Below are 19,860 nucleotides of genomic sequence, written 5' to 3'. Positions count from 1 at the left end.
AACGAAACCTCCTGATCTGAGGATTTCGCAGGGGAGTCTGAGATTTCGAAAGTGTGGTGAATCGCAGCAATGAGGTTCTGTACTGTAACCTTCATGTCCGCGTCCTGGTCCGAATCCAGCTCTAAAAACGCTTCACCTGACTCGGGTGAGGAGGCACGGGAGGGCGACTGCTTGGAAGGACTATGTGGGGATGTGAGGCCAGGCGAGGATTCCGGCCGGAGATCCTGCCTGGGTCTTTTGCGGCTTCTGCTGGCTGGCTCAGATGGAATGTCTTGCGACCTGCTGGACCCTGCAGAAGTGTCCAGGGGCAACCTATCAAGAACGGCCACTAGGGACTGAGACACTCTGGTGAGGTCTGCCACAGATTGTGAAAGAGACGAGGCCCAGCCAGGGATGGGGAATTCGCTTTCACGTGGCACAATAGATGGCTCCTGAACGGGGTCAGGGAAGTTTGCGATTGCAAGAGGGGCATGCGACGAACTGGACTAGAGTGCCCGTGAGGGCCGTCGGCCGGCTTCGCTCAGACTTAGAGTTAGACATAAAGAAGGAACAGAAGGACCCTGAAGAAAAGCCGAAAGGTTGGGGGACAGAAAGGCAGAGGAGGGTGTCAGTCTGCAGTTGCAGAACTACTCACGGTCCGGTGTCCCCCAAAGCGCTGTACCAGGCTTGTGAGAATTGCCGGACCCCAGCAGGGGATAGCTGACATCTGTCTATCGTCTCCGGCTGACAGGCTGCAAAGATGGCGGCAGCCTGAGGTGGAGGAAAAAACGCGGTTCAGGAGGGCCAAGAAGAAGGGCGGAGTTAGCCAACTGAACTAAAGGAAACCGCCCCCCTTACCCAGCCATAGGCCAAGAGAGGCGGTGGGAGGGCCTAGGAACGGGCGGGAGCGCAGCCGGCCTATGAGTGGGCAGGGGGCGTGGCCGCGACGGGCGCAAAGGCCTAAAATGAAGCCGGGGACTAAATTAGAGACGGCGGCCGCCTGTCAGCAATGGGCGGCGCGGAAGTGCCGCAACGCTGCAGCGGCCACACACAAGGAAGATGCCGCCAGAACCGCGCCGGAAGATGAATCCTCCGATGAATACAGGCGGGGGGGAGACAAGGCCCGCACCGCAGTTGGGGCCTAGGTGAAATGTGGCGACCGTCGGAAGGCGCGGGCCGCATCCTGCAGCGCTGCCTTGGTGCCGCTCCAATGTATCCTTGCGGTGGTTTGCTCCGTGCGCCGCTCCTCTGCTCCAATAAAGGTACCTTCTTTATCCAACGTTGTCTGTTAATCTTTCCCGTGTCTGCGCCTCTTCCGACCGACAGACTCTGGTGGATGATTGGGTGGGAGGCGTTTGGCAAGGACCATCCATCGCTGGCGCGCATCTGCGCTGAGTTACTGGTCCGAACAGAGAGCTATGAGGATACGCCATACTCATAGTCTCTTTGTGGGAGTACAGTTGTGACTCTTCACACTGTATCCCTCCGGAAACCTGAAAAGGAACGACGCACATCGAGGTAGATATGGGTCTAAAGAAAGACCCGTGTCCACCTCCTACTGACACTAAGCTAAACTGAGGAATTCCCTGCTGGTCGGTGGGGTGTACACTGCGGAGGAGGAGCTAACCTTTTTTTGTGCATAGTGTCAGCCTCCTAGTGGCAGCAGCATACACCCCATGGTCTCTGTGTCCCCCAATAAGGCGACCGAGAAATAGGATTTATGCTAAACAATGTGTTTGTCTACCATGAGGCTCAGTGATTAGATATCTGTACTTTAAAGGGAACCTGTCAGCACTTTTGGCTGCTATAAGAAGTGGGCACTGCCTTTCAGGGCTTATCTACAGCATTCTATAATGCTGTAGATAAGCCCCCGATCTGACCTGCAAGAGAAGAAAAATAAGTTTTATTATACTCACCCGGGGGGAAGGGAGGGATGGTTCGGTCCGATGGGTGTCGCAGGTCCGGGTCCTCCCATCTTCTTGTGATGCCGCCCTCCTGCTTGCTTCATCGCTCCCGGCATTGCACTTCTGCGCAGGTGTACTTCTCTGACCTGTTGCAAAGCAAAGTACTGCAGTACTCAGGCGCTGAGCCTCTCTGACCTTTCCCAGCACCTGTGCACTGCAGTACTTTGCTCTGCACTCAACAGGGCAGAGAAGTGCGCCTGCGCAGGAGCACGGTGGCGGGGAGCCATGACGCAAGAATGAAGACGGCAGCACAAGAAGATGGGAGGCGCTGGACTCGGACCCGCGACACCCATTGGACCGGACCGCACCAGACCGCCATCCCCCCAGGTGAGTATAATAAAACTTATTGCTGACAGGTTCCCTTTAATATTGATAAAAATAAAATAAATGTTTAACAGAAAAATTATGTAATTTACTAATGATCCATTCCCTTTAACACCAAAATATTCACATGTTAGATAAAGATCACAATTTCATTTTGCATTTTTTTTATTAATAAGAGAACACATTGTGAAATAACTGCGAAAATATGACAGGACTTTAGTCGCAATATAAAGGCTGTGTACACATTCCCAGCTATATTATAGTGGCACGATGCATCCAAGGCAGACCTTGGCAAAATGCAGGCCGCAAGCCACATCCGGCTGGAAATAATAATAATCTTTATTTTTATATAGTGCTAACATATTCCTTAGCGCTTTACAGTTTGCACACATTACCATTACTGTCCCCGATGAGGCTCACGATCTAAATTCCCTATCAGTATGTCTTTGGAATGTGTAAGGAAACCAGAGTGCCCGGAGGAAACCCATGCAAAAACGGAGAGAACATACAAACTCCTTGCAGATGTTGACCTTGGTGGGATTCGAACCCAGGACTCCAGCGCTGCAAGGCTGCAGTGCTATCCACTGAGCCACAGTGCTGGAAACCAGAGGTGTGTGGGCCGCTCCGTGCCCGCCCACTGGCTGTGTCTGATGTCTCCCTAGGCGTGATCAGCATTGATGGAGGAGCGTCCGACCACTTCCTCCACCAATCAGTGTGTGAAACCGCTGACACGATGACGTAATTTAATCGCATCAGCTGTGTACCGCCGGAGAGTCAGCGCACCGGAGGCAGAGAGAGAAGCAGAGTGCCGGGGAACAGGACCAAGATGGGTAAGTGGTGCTCTTTTTTTTTCATGTGTATGAACATGGGGATTCTATGGGGGTGACGCGCAGCACATGGGGATTCTATGGGGGTGACGTGCAGCACATGGGGATTCTATGGGGGTGACGTGCAGCACATGGGGATTCTATGGGATTGTCGTGCAGAATATGGGGAGACTATGGGGGTATCAAACTGCACATTGGGACGCTATGGGTGTGACATGCTGCACATGGTGAGGCTATGGGGACCTCATGCAGTATATGGGGAGGCTGTGTAGGGCTCATAATGTACATGGAGTAGGCTGTGTGGGGCTCATGCTGTACATGGAGTAGGCTGTGTGGGGTTCATGCAGTATATAAAGAGGTGGTGTGGGGCTCATGCTATATATGGGGGGGCTGTGTGGGGCTCATGCAGTATATGGGGAGGCTGTGTGGGGCTCATGCAGTATATAGAGAGGCTGTGTGGGGACCATGCAGTATATATGGGGAGGCTGTGTGGGGCTCATGCTGTATATGGGGAGGCTGTGTGGGGCTCATGCTGTACATGGAGTAGGCTGTGTGAGCCTCATGCTGTATATGGGAAGGTTGTGTGGGGCTCATGCTGTATATAAAGTGCTGTGGGGGGTTCATATGATATATAGAAGGGGCTGAACTTGGGTTCAAAGATATATAGGGGGTGTTGGCATACTCATTTCTGCTCAATATTAAGTGATACAATTAATATATTAATATTGAGTAGAATTAATTTCAAGCAATTAGTTTGGCCCTCTACAACAATCACAATATCTCATGTGGCCCCTTGGGAAAATTAATTGCCCACCCCTGAACTAAGGGCTCGTGCACATGGACAGATGTTTGGTCTGAATGCAATCCAACAAAATGCTATGTTATGGAGCCGTGCCTGATATTTTTTTTCCTTGGAACCAAGTTGGTCTGCGGGAAAAAACAGGATTTTTTGGGTTGCTTACCGTAAAATCTGTTTCTCGGAGCCTTCATTGGGGGACACAGAGACCATGGGTGTATGCTGCTGCCACTAGGAGGCTGACACTATGCACAAAAAAAGTTAGCTCCTCCTCCGCCGTATACACCCCACCGACCGGCAGGAAATTCCTCAGTTAGTGAGAAAGCAGTAGGAGAAGTAACGGAATAGATTGAAAACAGAACGAACAACTCAACTGTAACCAATCGACAAACATAAGAACAGGAGTTGTAGAACATGGGAGGGTGCTGTGTCCCCCAATGAAGGCTCCGAGAAACAGATTTTACGGTAAGCAACCCAAAAAATCCTGTTTTCTCGTTCGCCTTATTGGGGGACACAGAGACCATGGGACGTCCCAAAGCAGTCCCTGGGGTGGGAAACAAACTTCCATCAGGCCAGTGGACTCACCACCGCGGCCTGCAGAATCCTTCTACCTAGGCTGGCGTCCGCCGAAGCATAGGTGTGGACCCTGTAGAATTTCACAAAAGTGTGAACCGAAGACCACGTTGCAGCTTTGCAAAGCTGCAGCGCGGAAGCTCTGTGGCGCACCGCCCAGGAGGCACCCACCGCCCGGGTAGAGTGTGCTCTGATCCCTGAAGGAGCTGCACGATGCTTGACCCGGTATGCCTCCAAAATTGCCGATCTGATCCAGCGAGCAATAGTGGCCTTTGAGGCTGGGTGACCTTTCCTTGCACCGTCTGGAATGATAAACAGAGAGTCTGACTTCCGCAAGGAAGATGTCCTGGCTAGATAGACTCTCAATGCCCTGACCAGGTCCAGCTTGTTCAAGGATCGCTCCCGAGGATGAGCTGGGCTCGGGCAGAAGGATGGCAGAACAATGTCCTCATTGAGGTGAAACGAAGATACCACCTTCGGAAGGAAAGAGGGCGGAGGCCGCAGAACTACCTTGTCCTGATGAAGTACCAAGAAGGGAGAGCGGCAAGAAAGGGCCGCTAATTCCGACACACGTCGTATGGAAGTAATGGCCACCAGAAAGGCCACCTTCCAAGAAAGGAGGGCAAGGGAAACATCCCTGAGAGGTTCAAAAGGAGGACCTTGCAGAACCCCAAGAACGAAATTAAGATCCCAAGGATCCACGGGCGCTCGGTACAGAGGAACCGTGTGAGCCACACCCTGAAGAAAGGTTTTGACCTGGGGCCGGGAGGCCAGCGTCTTCTGAAATAAAATGGACAGTGCCGAAACTTGACCCTTAAGGAACTGAGAGCAAGCCCCGCATCCAGCCCTGTCTGAAGAAACGCCAGAACAGAAGGAAGCGAAAAAACCATGGCCGCAATGTCATTGGCCTCACACCAGGAGAAATAGGCTTTCCAAGTACGGTAATAGATCTTGGAAGAGGAAGGCTTTCTGGCGCGGATCATGGTATGAATCACTCGATCAGAGAATCCTGCACGTTTCAAAACCTCGGTCTCAACAGCCACGCCGTTAAATTGAGCGACCGAGAATTGGGGTGGCAAATCGGGCCTTGCGACAGCAGATCTGCCCTGTCGGGAAGCTTCCAGGGGGCGTCCACGAGAAGGTTGACAATGTCCGCGAAGCAAGACCTTCTGGGCCAATTCGGGGCGATGAGGACGACTGGAATCCCTACTGCCTTGATTTTCTTCAACAGCTTGGGAAGAAGAGGCAGGGGAGGGAACAGGTAGGGGAGCTCGAACTGTGACCAAGGAACGGCCAGAGCGTCGGCGCCCCCTGCCAGGGGGTCCCGAGACCTGGACACGAATTGTGGTACCTTCCTTTTGAGGAGAGACGCCATGAGGTCTACGGGAGGGTTCCCCACCGACGGCAGAGCAGATGAAACACCTCCGGATGTAGGGACCATTCCCCTGCCGCGAGACCCTCGCGGCTTAGAAAATCGGCGGCCCAGTTGTCCACGCCGGGAATGTGAACCGCGGAAATTGTTGGAACAAAGGTCTCTGCCCATTGAAGAATTCTGGACACTTCCGCCAGGGCTGAGACAATCCGTGTCCCCCCTTGTCGGTTGATATACGCCACCGCTGTGGCATTGTCTGTTTGAATCCTGACAGCCAGGCCCTTGAGGCGCCGTTCCCAGATGGACGAGAGCCAGAAGGATCGCTCGTATCTCTAGGACATTGATCTGCAGAGCTGATTCCTGAGTCGACCATCGACCCTGAACAGTGTGATTGCGGAACACTGCACCCCAGCTGATGAGGCTGGCGTCTGTTGTGACAATCTGGGAAGAAAGGACCGCCCCGAGAGAATGAGGGGAGACGTCAACCACCAGTTGAGAGACTGCTTGATCCGGCATGAAAGACGAACCGGACGATCCAGAGACAGAGCCGACCTGTTCCACCTGGACAAAATGGCCTGCTGGAGGGGCCTGGCGTGAAAACTGGGCAAAGGGAACTGCCTCTATTGCTGCCACCATCTTCCCCAGAATCCTCATGGCTGTCCTGAGAGATGAAAACCGTGCGATCTGTAGTGATCGGACGCCCTGCTGCAGGGAAAGAATCTTGTCTTGTGGGAGAAATACCCTTGACCGACGAGTGTCGAAAAGAAGGCCCAGAAACACAAGGCGTTGAGTAGGGATCAGACAGGACTTTTCCGGTTGACGATCCACCCAAAACTGGACAGGGTGTCTAGAACGATCGCCACACTTAGGCGGGCCTGATGAAAGGAGGGAGCCTTGATCAGAATATCGTCGAGATACGGAAAAAGAACAAGACCTCTGATCCTCAACAAGGCCATCAACGACGCCATAATCTTCGTGAAGACCCTGGGAGCGGTGGCGAGCCCGAAAGTGAGCGCGACGAACTGATAATGTTCGTGGTGAATCGCAAACCACAGGAACTTCGGATGTCCGGGAAATATGGGCACGAGTAGATAGGCATCTTGGATGTCTATGGAACACATGAATTCCTGCTCCTCCATGGAGGCAATCACCGAGCGAACCGACTCCATCCGGAAGTGGCGGAGGCGAACTCTCTTGTTGAGTAACTTGAGATCCAAGATGGGTCGAACCGCCCCGTCCTTTTTCGGCACCACAAACAGGTTTGAATAAAACCCTGTGAATCGTTCCGATTCGGGAACGGGCACAATCACCCCGGAGCTGAGGAGAGAGGCGATGGCCAAACCGAACCCCGGGATCAAGGCAGGATCCCGTGACGGACGGGATTGGAAGAAGCGATCCCGTGGAAGAGAAACGAACTCTATTTTGTATCCTGTCGATACAACCTCTCTGACCCAAGCGTCCTCTACTGAGGCGAACCAGACGTCGCTGAAGAAAAGAAGTCGACCTCCCAATTGGAAGGGACCCACGGAAGACCGATGATAGTCATGCGGACGTAGACCATCCAGATCTAGATCTGGGTGGTCTTCCCTGGGAAGAGTGGGACCGCCAGGACGGAGTGAGCCTGAAGGAGACCTTCCTTCTTTCCTGACGTGCTTGTGGCCTTTGCTGGTTGGAAGGGTTTTCCGCCGCATTGAAACGGCGTAAAGACCGAAAGGGACGGAACTGACGCCTTGGAGGAGGTCTGCGAGACTTGGATTGGGGGAGAAGAGAACTCGTACCTCCGGTAGCGTCCTTAATAATCTGGTCCAATTGGGACCCAAAGAGACGCACTCCTTGAAAAGGCAGATTAGTCAGACTTTTTAGAGGACAAGTCCGCCTGCCAGGCCTTGAGCCAAATTGTACGTCGGATTGCCACGATGTTGCTTGACGCCTGAACCGCGCAAGATGCGGCATCCAAGGAAGCAGAAAGCAGATAATCCCCCGCATGGGAAATCTGACTGGCGAGATAGGCCAAATGCTCCGGTTGTGCCTTATCCAGAATGCCCTGCCGAAGGTCCTCTGCCCAAGCGGATATAGCCTTTGCTGCCCAAGATGAAGCAAAGACTGGACATACCGCCGCAGATGCCGCCTCGAAGGCAGACTTTGCTAGGGATTCTATGATTCTGTCATTAGAATCTTTTAGAGACGCTACACCCGACAGCGGAAGAACAGTATTATTAGAGAGTCTGGATACGGGAGGGTCCACTGAAGGAGAAGCGGCCCAGTTGTCCGTGAGCTCTTTCGCAAACGGATACAGCACGCCGAGACGCTTTCCTCTTTGAAAGCGTCTAGTCGGATCTTCCCTTTCCTTGGTAAAAATCTTCCCAAACTCGGAATGAAAGGGAAACACCCTGGAAGGTGTTTCCGCCCGTCTGAACGAAACCTCCTGATCTGAGGATTTCGCAGGGGCGTCAGTGATGTCGAAGGTATGGTGAATCGCGGCAATGAGGTTCTGCACCGTAACCTTCATGTTCGCATCCTGATCCGAATCCAGCTCTAAGACCCCTTCAGATTCCGAAAGCGCTTCACCTGACTCGGGAGAGGAGGCCCGAGAGGGAGACTGCTGGGGAGTATGGGGTGAGGTAGGGCGAGGAGAGGACTCCGCCTGGAGATCCTGCCTGGGTCTCTTGCGACTGACACTGGCTGGCTCAGATGGGACGTCCTAGGTCCCGCAGAAGCTCCCAAGGGCAACTTATCCAGAACGGCTACTAGGGACCGAGACACCTTGGTGAGGTCTGCCACCGACTGTGATAGGGAGGAGGCCCAACCCGGCAAGGGGGGCTCACTCACCCCTGGGGCTATGGATGGCTCCTGAGCGGCGTCGGGCTGTGCAGGGGAGGGCCGAAGAGCGGGTACGATCAGCCTTAGGGATAGACATTGTGAAAAACCTGAGGTAGTGCCGGAAGGTTGGGGGACAGAGGGCGGAGAAGGGTCAGTCTGCCGTGCAGAACTACTCACGTTCCGGTGTCCCCAAAAGCGATGCTGCTCGACCTGTCCGGGGATGCAGATCAGGGAGAAGTCCGGCTGGCCGTCCCAAAGAGGCAAAAAGCTGCTTGCAGAAACTGCTCAGGGGCTGGGGAGCCTCTCCAGCTGCGTCCGGCTGTGAAGATGGCGCCTGCCTGTAGAAAAGCGCGGGTCCCGGGGAAGGGCGGTCCTCGCAGGGTTAATAATTGCTGCCCTCTAGCCATAATATGCTGGGCAGGAGAGGGAAAGGCGGGGGGAGGGCCTGTGGAGAGCGGGAGTGAAGCCCGCTTAGTAGAAAGGGGTGGGGGGCGTGGCCGCGACGCTGCGGAGGCCCGAACACAAGCCGGGGCATAAATTAGTTGCGGCGGCCGCCTGTCAGCAGGGGGTCGGCGCGGAAGACGCGTCGCAACACCGGGCCGCGTCCCTGCCCAGAACTGCCCGACTCCAGCGCTACCCCTGCCGAGATGGAAAAAAGGAGGGGGGAAGCACAGAACGAGGCCCGTGAAGACCCGGGGCCTGCATGGATGCGGTGACCGTGGGGGGATGCGGGGCGTGCAGGGACCCTAACGTGGTCCCCCTGGCGACCGCTCCAAGAGAAAACGCCGGGGGAAGACTGACATACTCACCCAGGCAGGGGGCCTTACAATAAAGGTACCTGAAAATCCCACGCTGTCTGTCTCTATGAAATCTGCGCCTCATCCAACCTTCAGGCTCTGGTAGGCGAGAGGGTGGGAGGCGGGGGGCAAGGACCGTCCGTGCGGCTGGCACCTACTTGTGCGAGGCTCCTGGTCCTGCTCCGGAGACCTATGAGGATACGGGGTGGCAGTACACGCCGTACTCATAGTCTCTTTGTGGGAGTACGGATGTGACTGTTCACTCCGTATCCCTCCGGAACCTGCAAAGAAACGACGCACACTGAGGTAGATATGGGTCTAATAAAAGACCCGTGTCCACCTCCTACTGACACTAAGCTAAACTGAGGAATTTCCTGCCGGTCGGTGGGGTGTATACGGCGGAGGAGGAGCTAACTTTTTTTGTGCATAGTGTCAGCCTCCTAGTGGCAGCAGCATACACCCATGGTCTCTGTGTCCCCCAATAAGGCGAACGAGAAATAAATCCCTGCAAGGCTGAGTTTGATCTGGTATTCGGATCGCACTCAGCCATCAAATCAAAGAGTATGTCAAAACCATCAGCCTGGACTCAGGTGACATCTTAGTGCAGTCCGATTTCGATGGACTGACATAACGGAAGAAAAAAAAAATTTTCTCCATGTTCTCTTCATCCAAGAAAATTGGATCACACTCCGATTAGAGTGTGATTTGCATAATAAACCCAATGCTCTCTCATGAGAGAAAATACACGTCTCATCTGCACTTGCCCTTATATGAATCAATTGTGCAAATAGTCATCATTAAAAATGTTCACAGTTATAAGCATTTACAGCTCATAGCAATCCTTTCTCCATTACAACAGACCACAAACAAATTTACAGCCTGCAATGACCCCGCTACCTCCTTCTTTCTCACCACTACCGGAGATATCACCTCAACCAACACCGGAACTGCTGCAACCCACCAACCTACTGTCTCCTTCGCCACCATCCTGTAGCATGTAAGCCCACAAGGGCAGGGTCCTCTCCCCTCGGTATCAGTCTGTCATAGTTTGTTTACTGTTAGTGATATCTGTAATTTGTATGTAACCCCTTGGCATGTACAGCACCATGGAATTAATGGTGCTATATAAATAAATAAACAATAATAATAATAATAAATAATAATAATAAGTAGAAGACATATTGATGGGGGTAGGACTACAAGACTACCCAAGTTTTTTGTGTAGTTTGCTACCATAGAAATACACAGCTCTGTATGCAATATGTAGAAACAAAATAAGATATTTAAAAGAAGATTATTTACAAAGTTGCTTATTTCTCATAGAAGCATGAAACTATCTTTTTACAGGCGTACACACTAGGAAAACAGAAGAGCCATTGTGGAGTACTTACCTTCCTCACCATTCAGCGGATCATCCAACAACAAGCTATTCATACACTCCCAATCCTTCAATAACTCGGTAGCACAGTCCCACATACTGTCTACAAGATAGGCAGCATGTTCATGCAACTAGAAAGAAAAGGAGTTATTTACACTGAGACAAAGAATATATATCAAAATAAAACTAGCCACATAATACTGGAGAAGGCTTATAATAAACCAGATAAAAACTTTAATATTTTCCACATTTTGTCCTCCAAACCACTCCTCCATGTAACAAAGTCTTATACCTCACTCTCTAAAAAGAAAAAGACCAACGTCTTGACAAGGTTGGCATTTGGGCTAAGCCTTCCTCTTCTCTTCAGAATTCCATCATCATCCGGCTCTCTACAACTGAACAGTCTAAAAAAGAAAACACAAAACCAATTTAAATATGGAGTGACGTTTATAGTTTTTTTCAGGGGGGAGACATGTGATCGAAAAACCTCCATTCTAAAGTTTCGATTTTCTTTCGGTTGGATCAACACATTTTATATTTTCATAGCTTGGACATTTTTTTGAGCACTGCAATATCAAATAGATTTATTTTTTATTTCTTTATTTTTCAAGCGTTATAAAGAAGTAAAGAAGATGGCCTGCCTTAAATGTCACTGTCAGAAAGTGACCGCAGCTTGTAAGGGGTTAAAAGCAGTGATTGACACTTATTACTGATCATTGCTGTTAAATGGAATCTATCATCAGAAAATGACCTATTGTTTAAATCAGGTTTTTGTGTCAAACATATTTCCTTTTTTAATTGTGGTAATGCTTTTTTTTTTTATATCTTAATCAGTTTTTAAAAATAAATATTCTTGCAATTTTTACATTGACCATTGGGACTTTTTTAGACGACGCAGCTTCTATGGACATTAATCAGCCATAATGAACAGACTCAGACCCTCAAATAAAAAAAAAAAATACAAAAGTACATTTCATATAAGACCCTGATTTAAACTATAGAACAAGTTTAGTACAAACTGAAAAATACAGTAAAATCAGGCAAAACTATATACAAGTTAAATGCAAGATACTGTTATGTAACAAACAATGCAACACGCCTAATGTTTATAGCCAGCACAGCATGTACAGAACACAAGACAGAGGTCAAGAGTTGTTTCTTACTTTTTATAAAGAAACTCCCCAGCGGCAACAGCTACGGGTCGATGGGCAGAATACACCAAGTGATACACATTTTCACAGTCTTCAGCAGTTAGAACTTCATCACTACTTCTACAGGAAAAATGAGCAAAACAAACTTTTATACTTACAACATTAAGCAAAAATAAAATGAGCTCTAGAGTCCTTCAACTCATCCTTTCCATAAATATTTATTCTATAACTTTGGAAAGGGTTAAGTCATGCCGAAAAAGGGGGCTGGGGTTTGCTCTACTTTAACAGGCACCTTCTAATACATGGCTAGCTAAGCCAAAATCGGATTTTTTTTACTCACTGTAAAACCAGAGTCAGGAGCTTTATTGCTTGAACCGCTACATCATACTCCTTGTCAAGAGTCATTGACACAATTCTATCCTGGAAAAAGAAAGAAACTCCTCAGTCGTAGAAGAACAAGTGAATTAAACGTTATTTCATTAGAAGAGAGGGGAAAATATACCTTGAAACGACTTGTGAACAGCTCCAACTTGGAATTCAGCTCTCTGTTGTGATACAGGCCTTGCAGAGCAGTCAGACACTTCAGACGAACCTCTCCTTGCTGAAAACAAATTAATTCAATGAAGTAGTATTAATGCAATATTCTGTTTACTAGCAGTAAATAGAAGAAGGAACAGAGAAAAAGGTTGCTCTATTTAAAAGAATTGTCCAAACTGTACAAGTTGCTACAGAAATGATCTATTTAAGCATACTTTGTGGCTATTTGTCATGGTCTTATTGTCTACTATTAAATTCAATCTCAGTAGTTTACTATTAAATTCACTCTTAGTTTATCGCCATCAAAGCTGTTGAAGTAAAGTATCAGTAGAGTTTAGCAAAACAGGTCAGCCAGATTCATAAGTCGCCGACTTATGGCAAAGTCGGGATTCGCCGACCGAAACCCGACCACAACGTGAAGTCGGGCATGTGGTAGGCAAAACGAGCGCCAAAGTCGGATTTCCCAGAATGGTTGCACGTGACTTTTTTTCAGCCACTGAGCAAGGACGTACACTGTGGGCAACGAGATGACATATGCAGCGTCCGAAGACAAGGAGCGAGAGGGGGAGAGGGAGAGAGATTTTGCGCACTTTAAAAAAGCGGTCCGGCATGTAGGTGTATTTCCTGTCTTCCACTCCCTGCCGACTTTGCTTCCCCATTGACTTGCATTGGGTTTCGTGTTTCAGTCGGACCTTCGTCTTTTCCCGATAGTCGGCCGATTTCGTTCGACTCGACTTTTGAGAAAGTCGGGTTTCATGAAACCCGACTCGACCCTAAAAAGGTAAAGTCGCTCATCTCTAAGTATCAGCTATTATGTGCAGCTGACACTGTGCGGAAAAAATCCTGCTAAGAAGTGTTCGCCTTAAAAGTCGCAAGTCATCCTTCTCTGATAGAGGAGGACTCTGACCAAACTGCTCTCTTTCCTCCAGCCAGACACTGATCAGTCTGATTGATGCAGGGCAGGAGGGAAAGGAAAATGGTGAGAACCTGCAGAACTATAAAGCTGCACAGATACTGCACATCCTCACTTGCTGAAAGACCTCTCTGGCATGTTTCTTAATTGGTTTATGGCTAGAACGCCAGTGTTATTTCTGCTCCATTTTCTGCCTTTCAAATTTTCTTTCTGCAATCAGAATCTGATGAAGGTCTGACAATATCTGACTGAAATGCAATATGGATGATTATAGATTGTTAATTGAATAAAGATACCCACTACATTTCTAAAGGAATGCCAAAGTACATCACGAATATACATTAGCCAGTCATCATGATAATTGCTATATGTTAAACATAGTCACCGAATGGATTTGTCATCTGCTTAAGAACTCAAGACAGATTAGCATGCTGTACTAATATGCTATGTGAGGCAGGACTGGAAAATCTGTGTTGACATCAACAGAATGTTACAAGAATTATTGTGACAAGTCTCCTCACTGAATGAATAATGGGATTTCTCACCAGTAAAAAGCTTAGGTAAGTAACCACGACTAACCAAATAACAGTAGCTTCAGATTTAAACAGCAGGGGGGTAGTGTTATTGGACTAAAATACACACCCCTCTGGTTTAGACAGGAAAAAAAAAAAAAAAATTTCTTATTAATTAAAACTTCCCTGGTGTTGTAAAATGGAAAGATCATTGTCACCAATTTTAATGTTCTAGGGTAGACTAGGGAGGTAATACATTTATTGTTATTGTCTCTCTGTAGTGTGTATTATACAATGAGCTGGCTACAGTGTGTAACAGGATATGCAGCACTATCTAATAATGAAGTTCGCTGCAGCAACTACTGCCTGGCTTACTATTATAGCTGACAATAATAAGATCCCCCAACCACTGGCCAATTATGTGATATATGGGACTTCGGGTATCATAAAGCTTATATAAATTGTACACTGTTACCTGCATACTGGTACTTTAGTGTTCCACACTTGAATAGCAAATAATAAAATTGATAAGCATGTGACAGTGAACCAATCTACATTCAGTCTAAGTAGATACCTTAACCCCTTACTGACTGCTGACGGGATAGTACGTCAGCGGTCAGTTTCCCATGCTTTGAGGTGGGCTCCTTTAAAATGCAATAACGGGCGATCAAAAGAACGTATCTGCACAAAAGTGGTATCATTAAAAAGATCAGTCTTGCATGCAAAAAATAAGCCCTCACCCAACCCAAGATCACGAAAAATGGAGACGCTACGCGTCTCGGAATATTGTGCATTTGTTTTTTTTAATTTTAGCAAATTTTGGAATTATTTTTCAACACTTAGATAAAAGAAAACCTAGACATGTTTGGCGTCTATGAACTCATAATGACCTGGAGAATCATAATGGCAGGTCAGTTTTAGCATTTAGTGAACCCAGCAAAAAAGCCAAACAAAAAACAAGTGTGGGATAGCACTTTTTTCACAATTTCGCCACACTTGGAATTTTTTACCGGTTTTGAGTACACAACATGGTAAAACCAATGGTGTTGTTCACAAGCATAACTAATCCCGCAAAAAATAAACCCTCACCTGGCCATATTGACAGAAAAATTAAAAAAAAAAGGTATGGCTCTGAGAAGGGGGGGGGGGGGGGGAGCGAAAATGCAAAACCGAAAAAAGCTCCAGGGGTTAAGGGGTTAAGAATCATTTTAAAAAAAAATGTAAGCAAAAAAAAAAAAAAAACAGGATTTTTGGTTGCTTACCGTAAAATCTGTTTCTCGGAGCCTTCATTGGGGGACACAGAAACCATGGGGTGTATGCTGGCTGCCACTAGGAGGCTGACACTATGCACAGAAAAAGGTTAGCTCCTCCTCCGCAGTATACACCCCACCGACCGGCACTAATTTCCTCAGTTAGTGAGAAAGCAGTAGGAGAAGTAACAAAACAGAATGAAAACTGACAACTCAACTGTAATCAACAAACAACCTAAGAACAGGAGTTGCAGAATATAGGAGGGTGCTGTGTCCCCCAATGAAGGCTCCGAGAAACAGATTTTACGGTAAGCAACCAAAAATCCTGTTTTCTCCATCGCTTCATTGGGGGACACAGAAACCAAGGGACGTCCCAAAGCAGTCCCTGGGGTGGGAAACAAACTTCCATCAGGTCAGCGGACTCACCACCGCTGCCTGCAAGATCCTTCTGCCTAGGCTGACATTCGCCGAAGCATAGGTGTGGACCTTGTAAAATTTGGCAAACGTGTGGATCGAAGACCAGGTTGCCGCTTTGCAGAGCTGCTGCGCAGAAGCTCTGTGGTGCACCGCCCAGGCGGCACCCACTGCCCGGGTAGAGTGAGCTCTAATTCCCGGAGGGGGCACTCGATGCTTGACCCGGTAGGCCTCCAAAATTGCCGATCTGATGCAGCGAGCAATGGTAGCCTTGGAGGCCGGCTGACCTTTCCGCGCACCATCTGGAATGATGAAAAGAGAGTCTGTCTTCCGCAAGGGAGACGTCCTAGCCAGGTACACCTTCATGGCCCCGACCAGGTCTAGCTTGTTCAAAGAGCGTTCCAGAGGGTGGACTGGACCCGGACAAAAAGGACGGGAGAACAATGTCCTCATTTAGGTGAAAAATGGACACCACCTTAGGAAGGAAGGCGGGGGGCCGCAGGACCACCTTGTCCTGATGGAGCACCAGGAAAGGGGGGCTCAAGAAAGGGCCACCATTTCCAACACGCGCCGGATGAAGGTGATGGCCACCAGAAAGTCCACTTTCTAGGAGAGAAGGGACAGGGAGAATTCCCTGAGAGGTTCAAAGGGAGACCGTTGAAGAGTCTCCAGAACCAGATTGAGATCCCATTGGGATCCACGGGAGCGCGGTACGCAGGTGCCGTATGAGCCACTCCCTGAAGAAAGGTTTTGACCTGCGGACGGGAGGCCAACATCTTCTGAAAAAGAATGGAGAACGCTGAAACCTGACCCTTCAAAGAACTGAGGGCAAGGCCTGGAGGAATGCCAGGATAGAAGGGAGAGAAAAGGACATGGGCGGAACGTCATTGGCCTCGCACCAAGTGAAATAGGCCTTCCATGTACGATAATAAATTCTCGAAGACGATGGTTTTCTAGCCCGGATCATGGTGTGAATAACCCGATCTGAAAAACCTGACCGCTTCAGAACCGCGGTTTCAACAGCCACGCCGTTAAATTAAGTGGCAGAGAATTGGGATGGCAGATTGGACCTTGAGACAGCAGATCCGCTCTGTCTGGAAGCTTCCAGGGGGCATCCGCGAGAAAATTGAAGATGTCAGCGAACCAAGCCCTTCTGGGCCAATCCGGAGCGATGAGGATGACTGGTACCCCTCCGCCTTGATTTTCTTCAACAGCTTGGGAAGAAGAAGGGGAGGGAACAGATAAGGGAGCTTGAACTGCGACCAGGGAATGGTCAGAGCATCGGCGCCCACTGCGAGAGGATCTCGGGCCCAGGATACGAACTGTGGGACCTTCCTGTTCAGGCGAGACGCCAGCAGGTCCACGTCCGGAGTCCCCCAATGACGGCAAAGCTGATGAAAGACGTCCGGATGTAAGGACCATTCTCCCGCCGTGAGACCCTCGCGGCCGAGAAAATCGGCGGCCCAGTTGTCCACGCTGGGAATGTGCACTGCGGATATCGCTGGGACCAATACCTCTGCCCAGTGGAGAATCCTGGACACTGCCGCTAGAGCCGAGGAGCTCCGTGTCCCCCCTTGGTGGTTGACATATGCCACAGCTGTGGCATTGTCTGTCTGAATCCGGACCGGCAGACCCCTGAGAAGCCTTTCCCAGTGAATGATAAATCGCCCGTATCTCGAGGACGTTGATCAGCAGAGTTGTCTCTTGGGTCGACCACCGACCCTGAACCATCTGATTGCGAAACACAGCTCCCCAGTTGAGAAGGCTGGCACTCGTTGTCACAATCTGCCAGTAAATCGGAAGGAATGACCGGCCCAGGGAGATGAGGGGTGACGTCAGCCACCAATTGAGGGACTGTTTGACCCGGAACGAGAGGCGAAATGGACGATCCAGGGAGAGAACGGACCTGTTCCACCGAGATAGAATGGCCTGTTGAAGCGCTCTCGTGTGAAATTGAGCAAAGGGGATCGCTTCCGTCGTCGCCACCATCTTTCCCAAGACTTTCATGGCTGACCGGAAAGATGGAAGCTTTAGGCTCTGTAGCGATCAAACATCTCGCCGCAGAGATGAACTTCTCTTCCGGGAGAAAGACCCTCGATCGACGGGTGTCTAACAATAAGCCTAGAAACACAAGACGGTGAGTCGGAACGAGGCAGGACTTCCTCTTGTTTACGAGCCATCCAAAACTGGACAGGGTGTCGAGAACGATGGTAAGGCTTTGGAGAGTATGGTGAAAAGACGGAGCTTTGATTCGAATGGCGTCGAGGTACGAGAAGAGTACGAGACCTCTGATCCTCAACAGGGCCATCAACGCCGCCATGATCTTTGTAAACACTCTGGGCGCGGTGGCAAGACCGAACGGCAGGGCGACAAAATGGTAGTGGTCCTGATGAATCGCAAAACGCAGAAATATCTGATGCCCGTAAAAGATGGGGACGTGCAGATAGGCATCTCGAAATGTCTATTGAACACATGAATTCCTGCGCCTCCATGGAAGCGATTACTGAACGAAGGGTCTCCATCCTGAAATGACGCAGGCGGACCCTCTTGTTCAGCAGTTTGAGGTCCAGAATGGGCCGAACCGCGCCGCCTTTTTTCAGCACTACAAACAGGTTTCAGTAAAACCCTGTGAATCGCTCTGTTTCGGGAACGGGCACAATGACCCCAGAACGGAGAAGCAAGTCAATGGGTGCAAAGACGCCCGGAACTAAGGCGGGGTCTTTTGGAGGACGGGACTCGAAGAAGCGATCCCAGGGCTGAGACACAAACTCTATCTTGTATCCTGAGGATACGACTTCCCTGACCCAAGCGACTTCCACCGAGGCAAGCCAGATGTCCCTGAAGAAAAGGAGTCGGCCGCCCAGTTGGAAAGGCGCCTCGGGGCTTTGTAGATAGTCATGCCGAGGTGGACCTTCCAGTTCTGGACCCTCTGCCCTGGGAGGAGTGAGATCGCCAGGATGAAGTGGGCATAAAGGAGACATTCTTCCTATCCTAGCGTGCTTGCGGCCTTTGCTGGTTGAAAAAAAGATTCTGCCGTCGCGACGCGGCGGAAAGACCGAAACTGACACCCTGGAGGGGGTCTACGAGCCTTGGACTGAGGAAGAGAGCTTGTGCCCCCAGTGGCGTCTTTGATAATCTTGTCCAGCTGGGATCCAAAGAGACGCGCACCCTGAAAGGGCAGATTGGTAAGGGATATTTTTGGACGACAAATCCGCCTGCCAAGCCTTGAGCCAAATTGTACGCCGGAGTGCAACTAATACATCCAAAACGAACAGAAGCTATGTCTAAAATGATAAATCTTTATTACAAAAATGCTCATAAAAACATGAAACATGTAAAAGGAGGGGGGACATAAGTGGGTCACCGCACCATAGGAAAATAGCAGAATTAGCAGTATATGTTAAATAAACATTTCCATGGAGATATATATAACAGATCATTCATATGCATAATGCAAAAAGCGATCAAGTAATCGCCACAAATTGGGCCATAAAAATGTGCCAATGGTAGTCAAATAAATAATGTGTTAACATACAGATCAAAAAAGAATAATCTCCATAGGAAGCAGTAAAGTAAATAAATGCCCTTCACAAAACCAAGCATGGGTGTCCATGGGTGTCCAGAGCTATATAGATAATGACACACCAATGCAGACAATGATATGTATATGTGGAGCCCAGAGTTTGGAGATGAAGAAGGATGTTAATAAAATCAAGGCATATTTACCTAGGTGCAGACCTATATAGCTCTGGACACTAGTCACCCATGCTTGGTTTTGTGAAGGGCATTTACTTTACTGCTTCCTATGGAGATTATTCTTTTTTGATCTGTATGTTAACACATTATTTATTTGACTACCATTGGCACATTTTTATGGCCCAATTTGTGGCGATTACTTGATCGCTTTTTGCATTATGCATATGAATGATCTGTTATATATATCTCCATGGAAATGTTTATTTAACATATACTGCTAATTCTGCTATTTTCCTATGGTGCGGTGACTCACTTGTTATGTCCCCCGTCCTTTTACATGTTTCATGTTTTTATGAGCATTTTTGTAATAAAGATTTATCATTTTAGACATAGCTTCTGTTCGTTTTGGATGTATTTATTGTTTGAAGCTTTTGGTCTCCTAGGTGATCGGAGTGCAACTAAGTTGCTGGACGCTTGAGCTGCACAAGAGGCGGCACCCAAGGAGGCCGACCAGATAATCCCCGGCATGGGAGATCTGGTTGGCTATCTCGGCCAAA

General features: G+C 49.1%; 1 protein-coding gene across 1 annotated transcript in view; it reads right to left on the bottom strand.

Annotated features, from left to right (window-relative positions):
• Positions 1–19,860, bottom strand: part of STAG2 (STAG2 cohesin complex component) — a 195,089-nt gene that overhangs the window by 57,067 nt on the left and 118,162 nt on the right. Inside the window, exons 12-16 of the mRNA XM_073547610.1 lie at positions 12,484–12,582; positions 12,322–12,401; positions 11,994–12,101; positions 11,123–11,234; positions 10,844–10,961 (exon numbers count right to left, since the gene is read on the bottom strand). Of these exons, the coding sequence (XP_073403711.1) occupies positions 10,844–10,961; positions 11,123–11,234; positions 11,994–12,101; positions 12,322–12,401; positions 12,484–12,582 (517 nt within the window). The remainder of the gene's footprint in view (positions 1–10,843; positions 10,962–11,122; positions 11,235–11,993; positions 12,102–12,321; positions 12,402–12,483; positions 12,583–19,860) is intronic.

Source organism: Dendrobates tinctorius, unplaced genomic scaffold (assembly GCF_039654945.1).
Source record: "Dendrobates tinctorius isolate UK_male_01 unplaced genomic scaffold, ASM3965494v1 ptg000154l, whole genome shotgun sequence".
Classification (NCBI taxonomy): Eukaryota; Metazoa; Chordata; class Amphibia; order Anura; family Dendrobatidae; genus Dendrobates; species Dendrobates tinctorius.
Note: the sequence above shows the minus strand (reverse complement) of the source record. Positions and strands in the feature narration are given on the sequence as shown.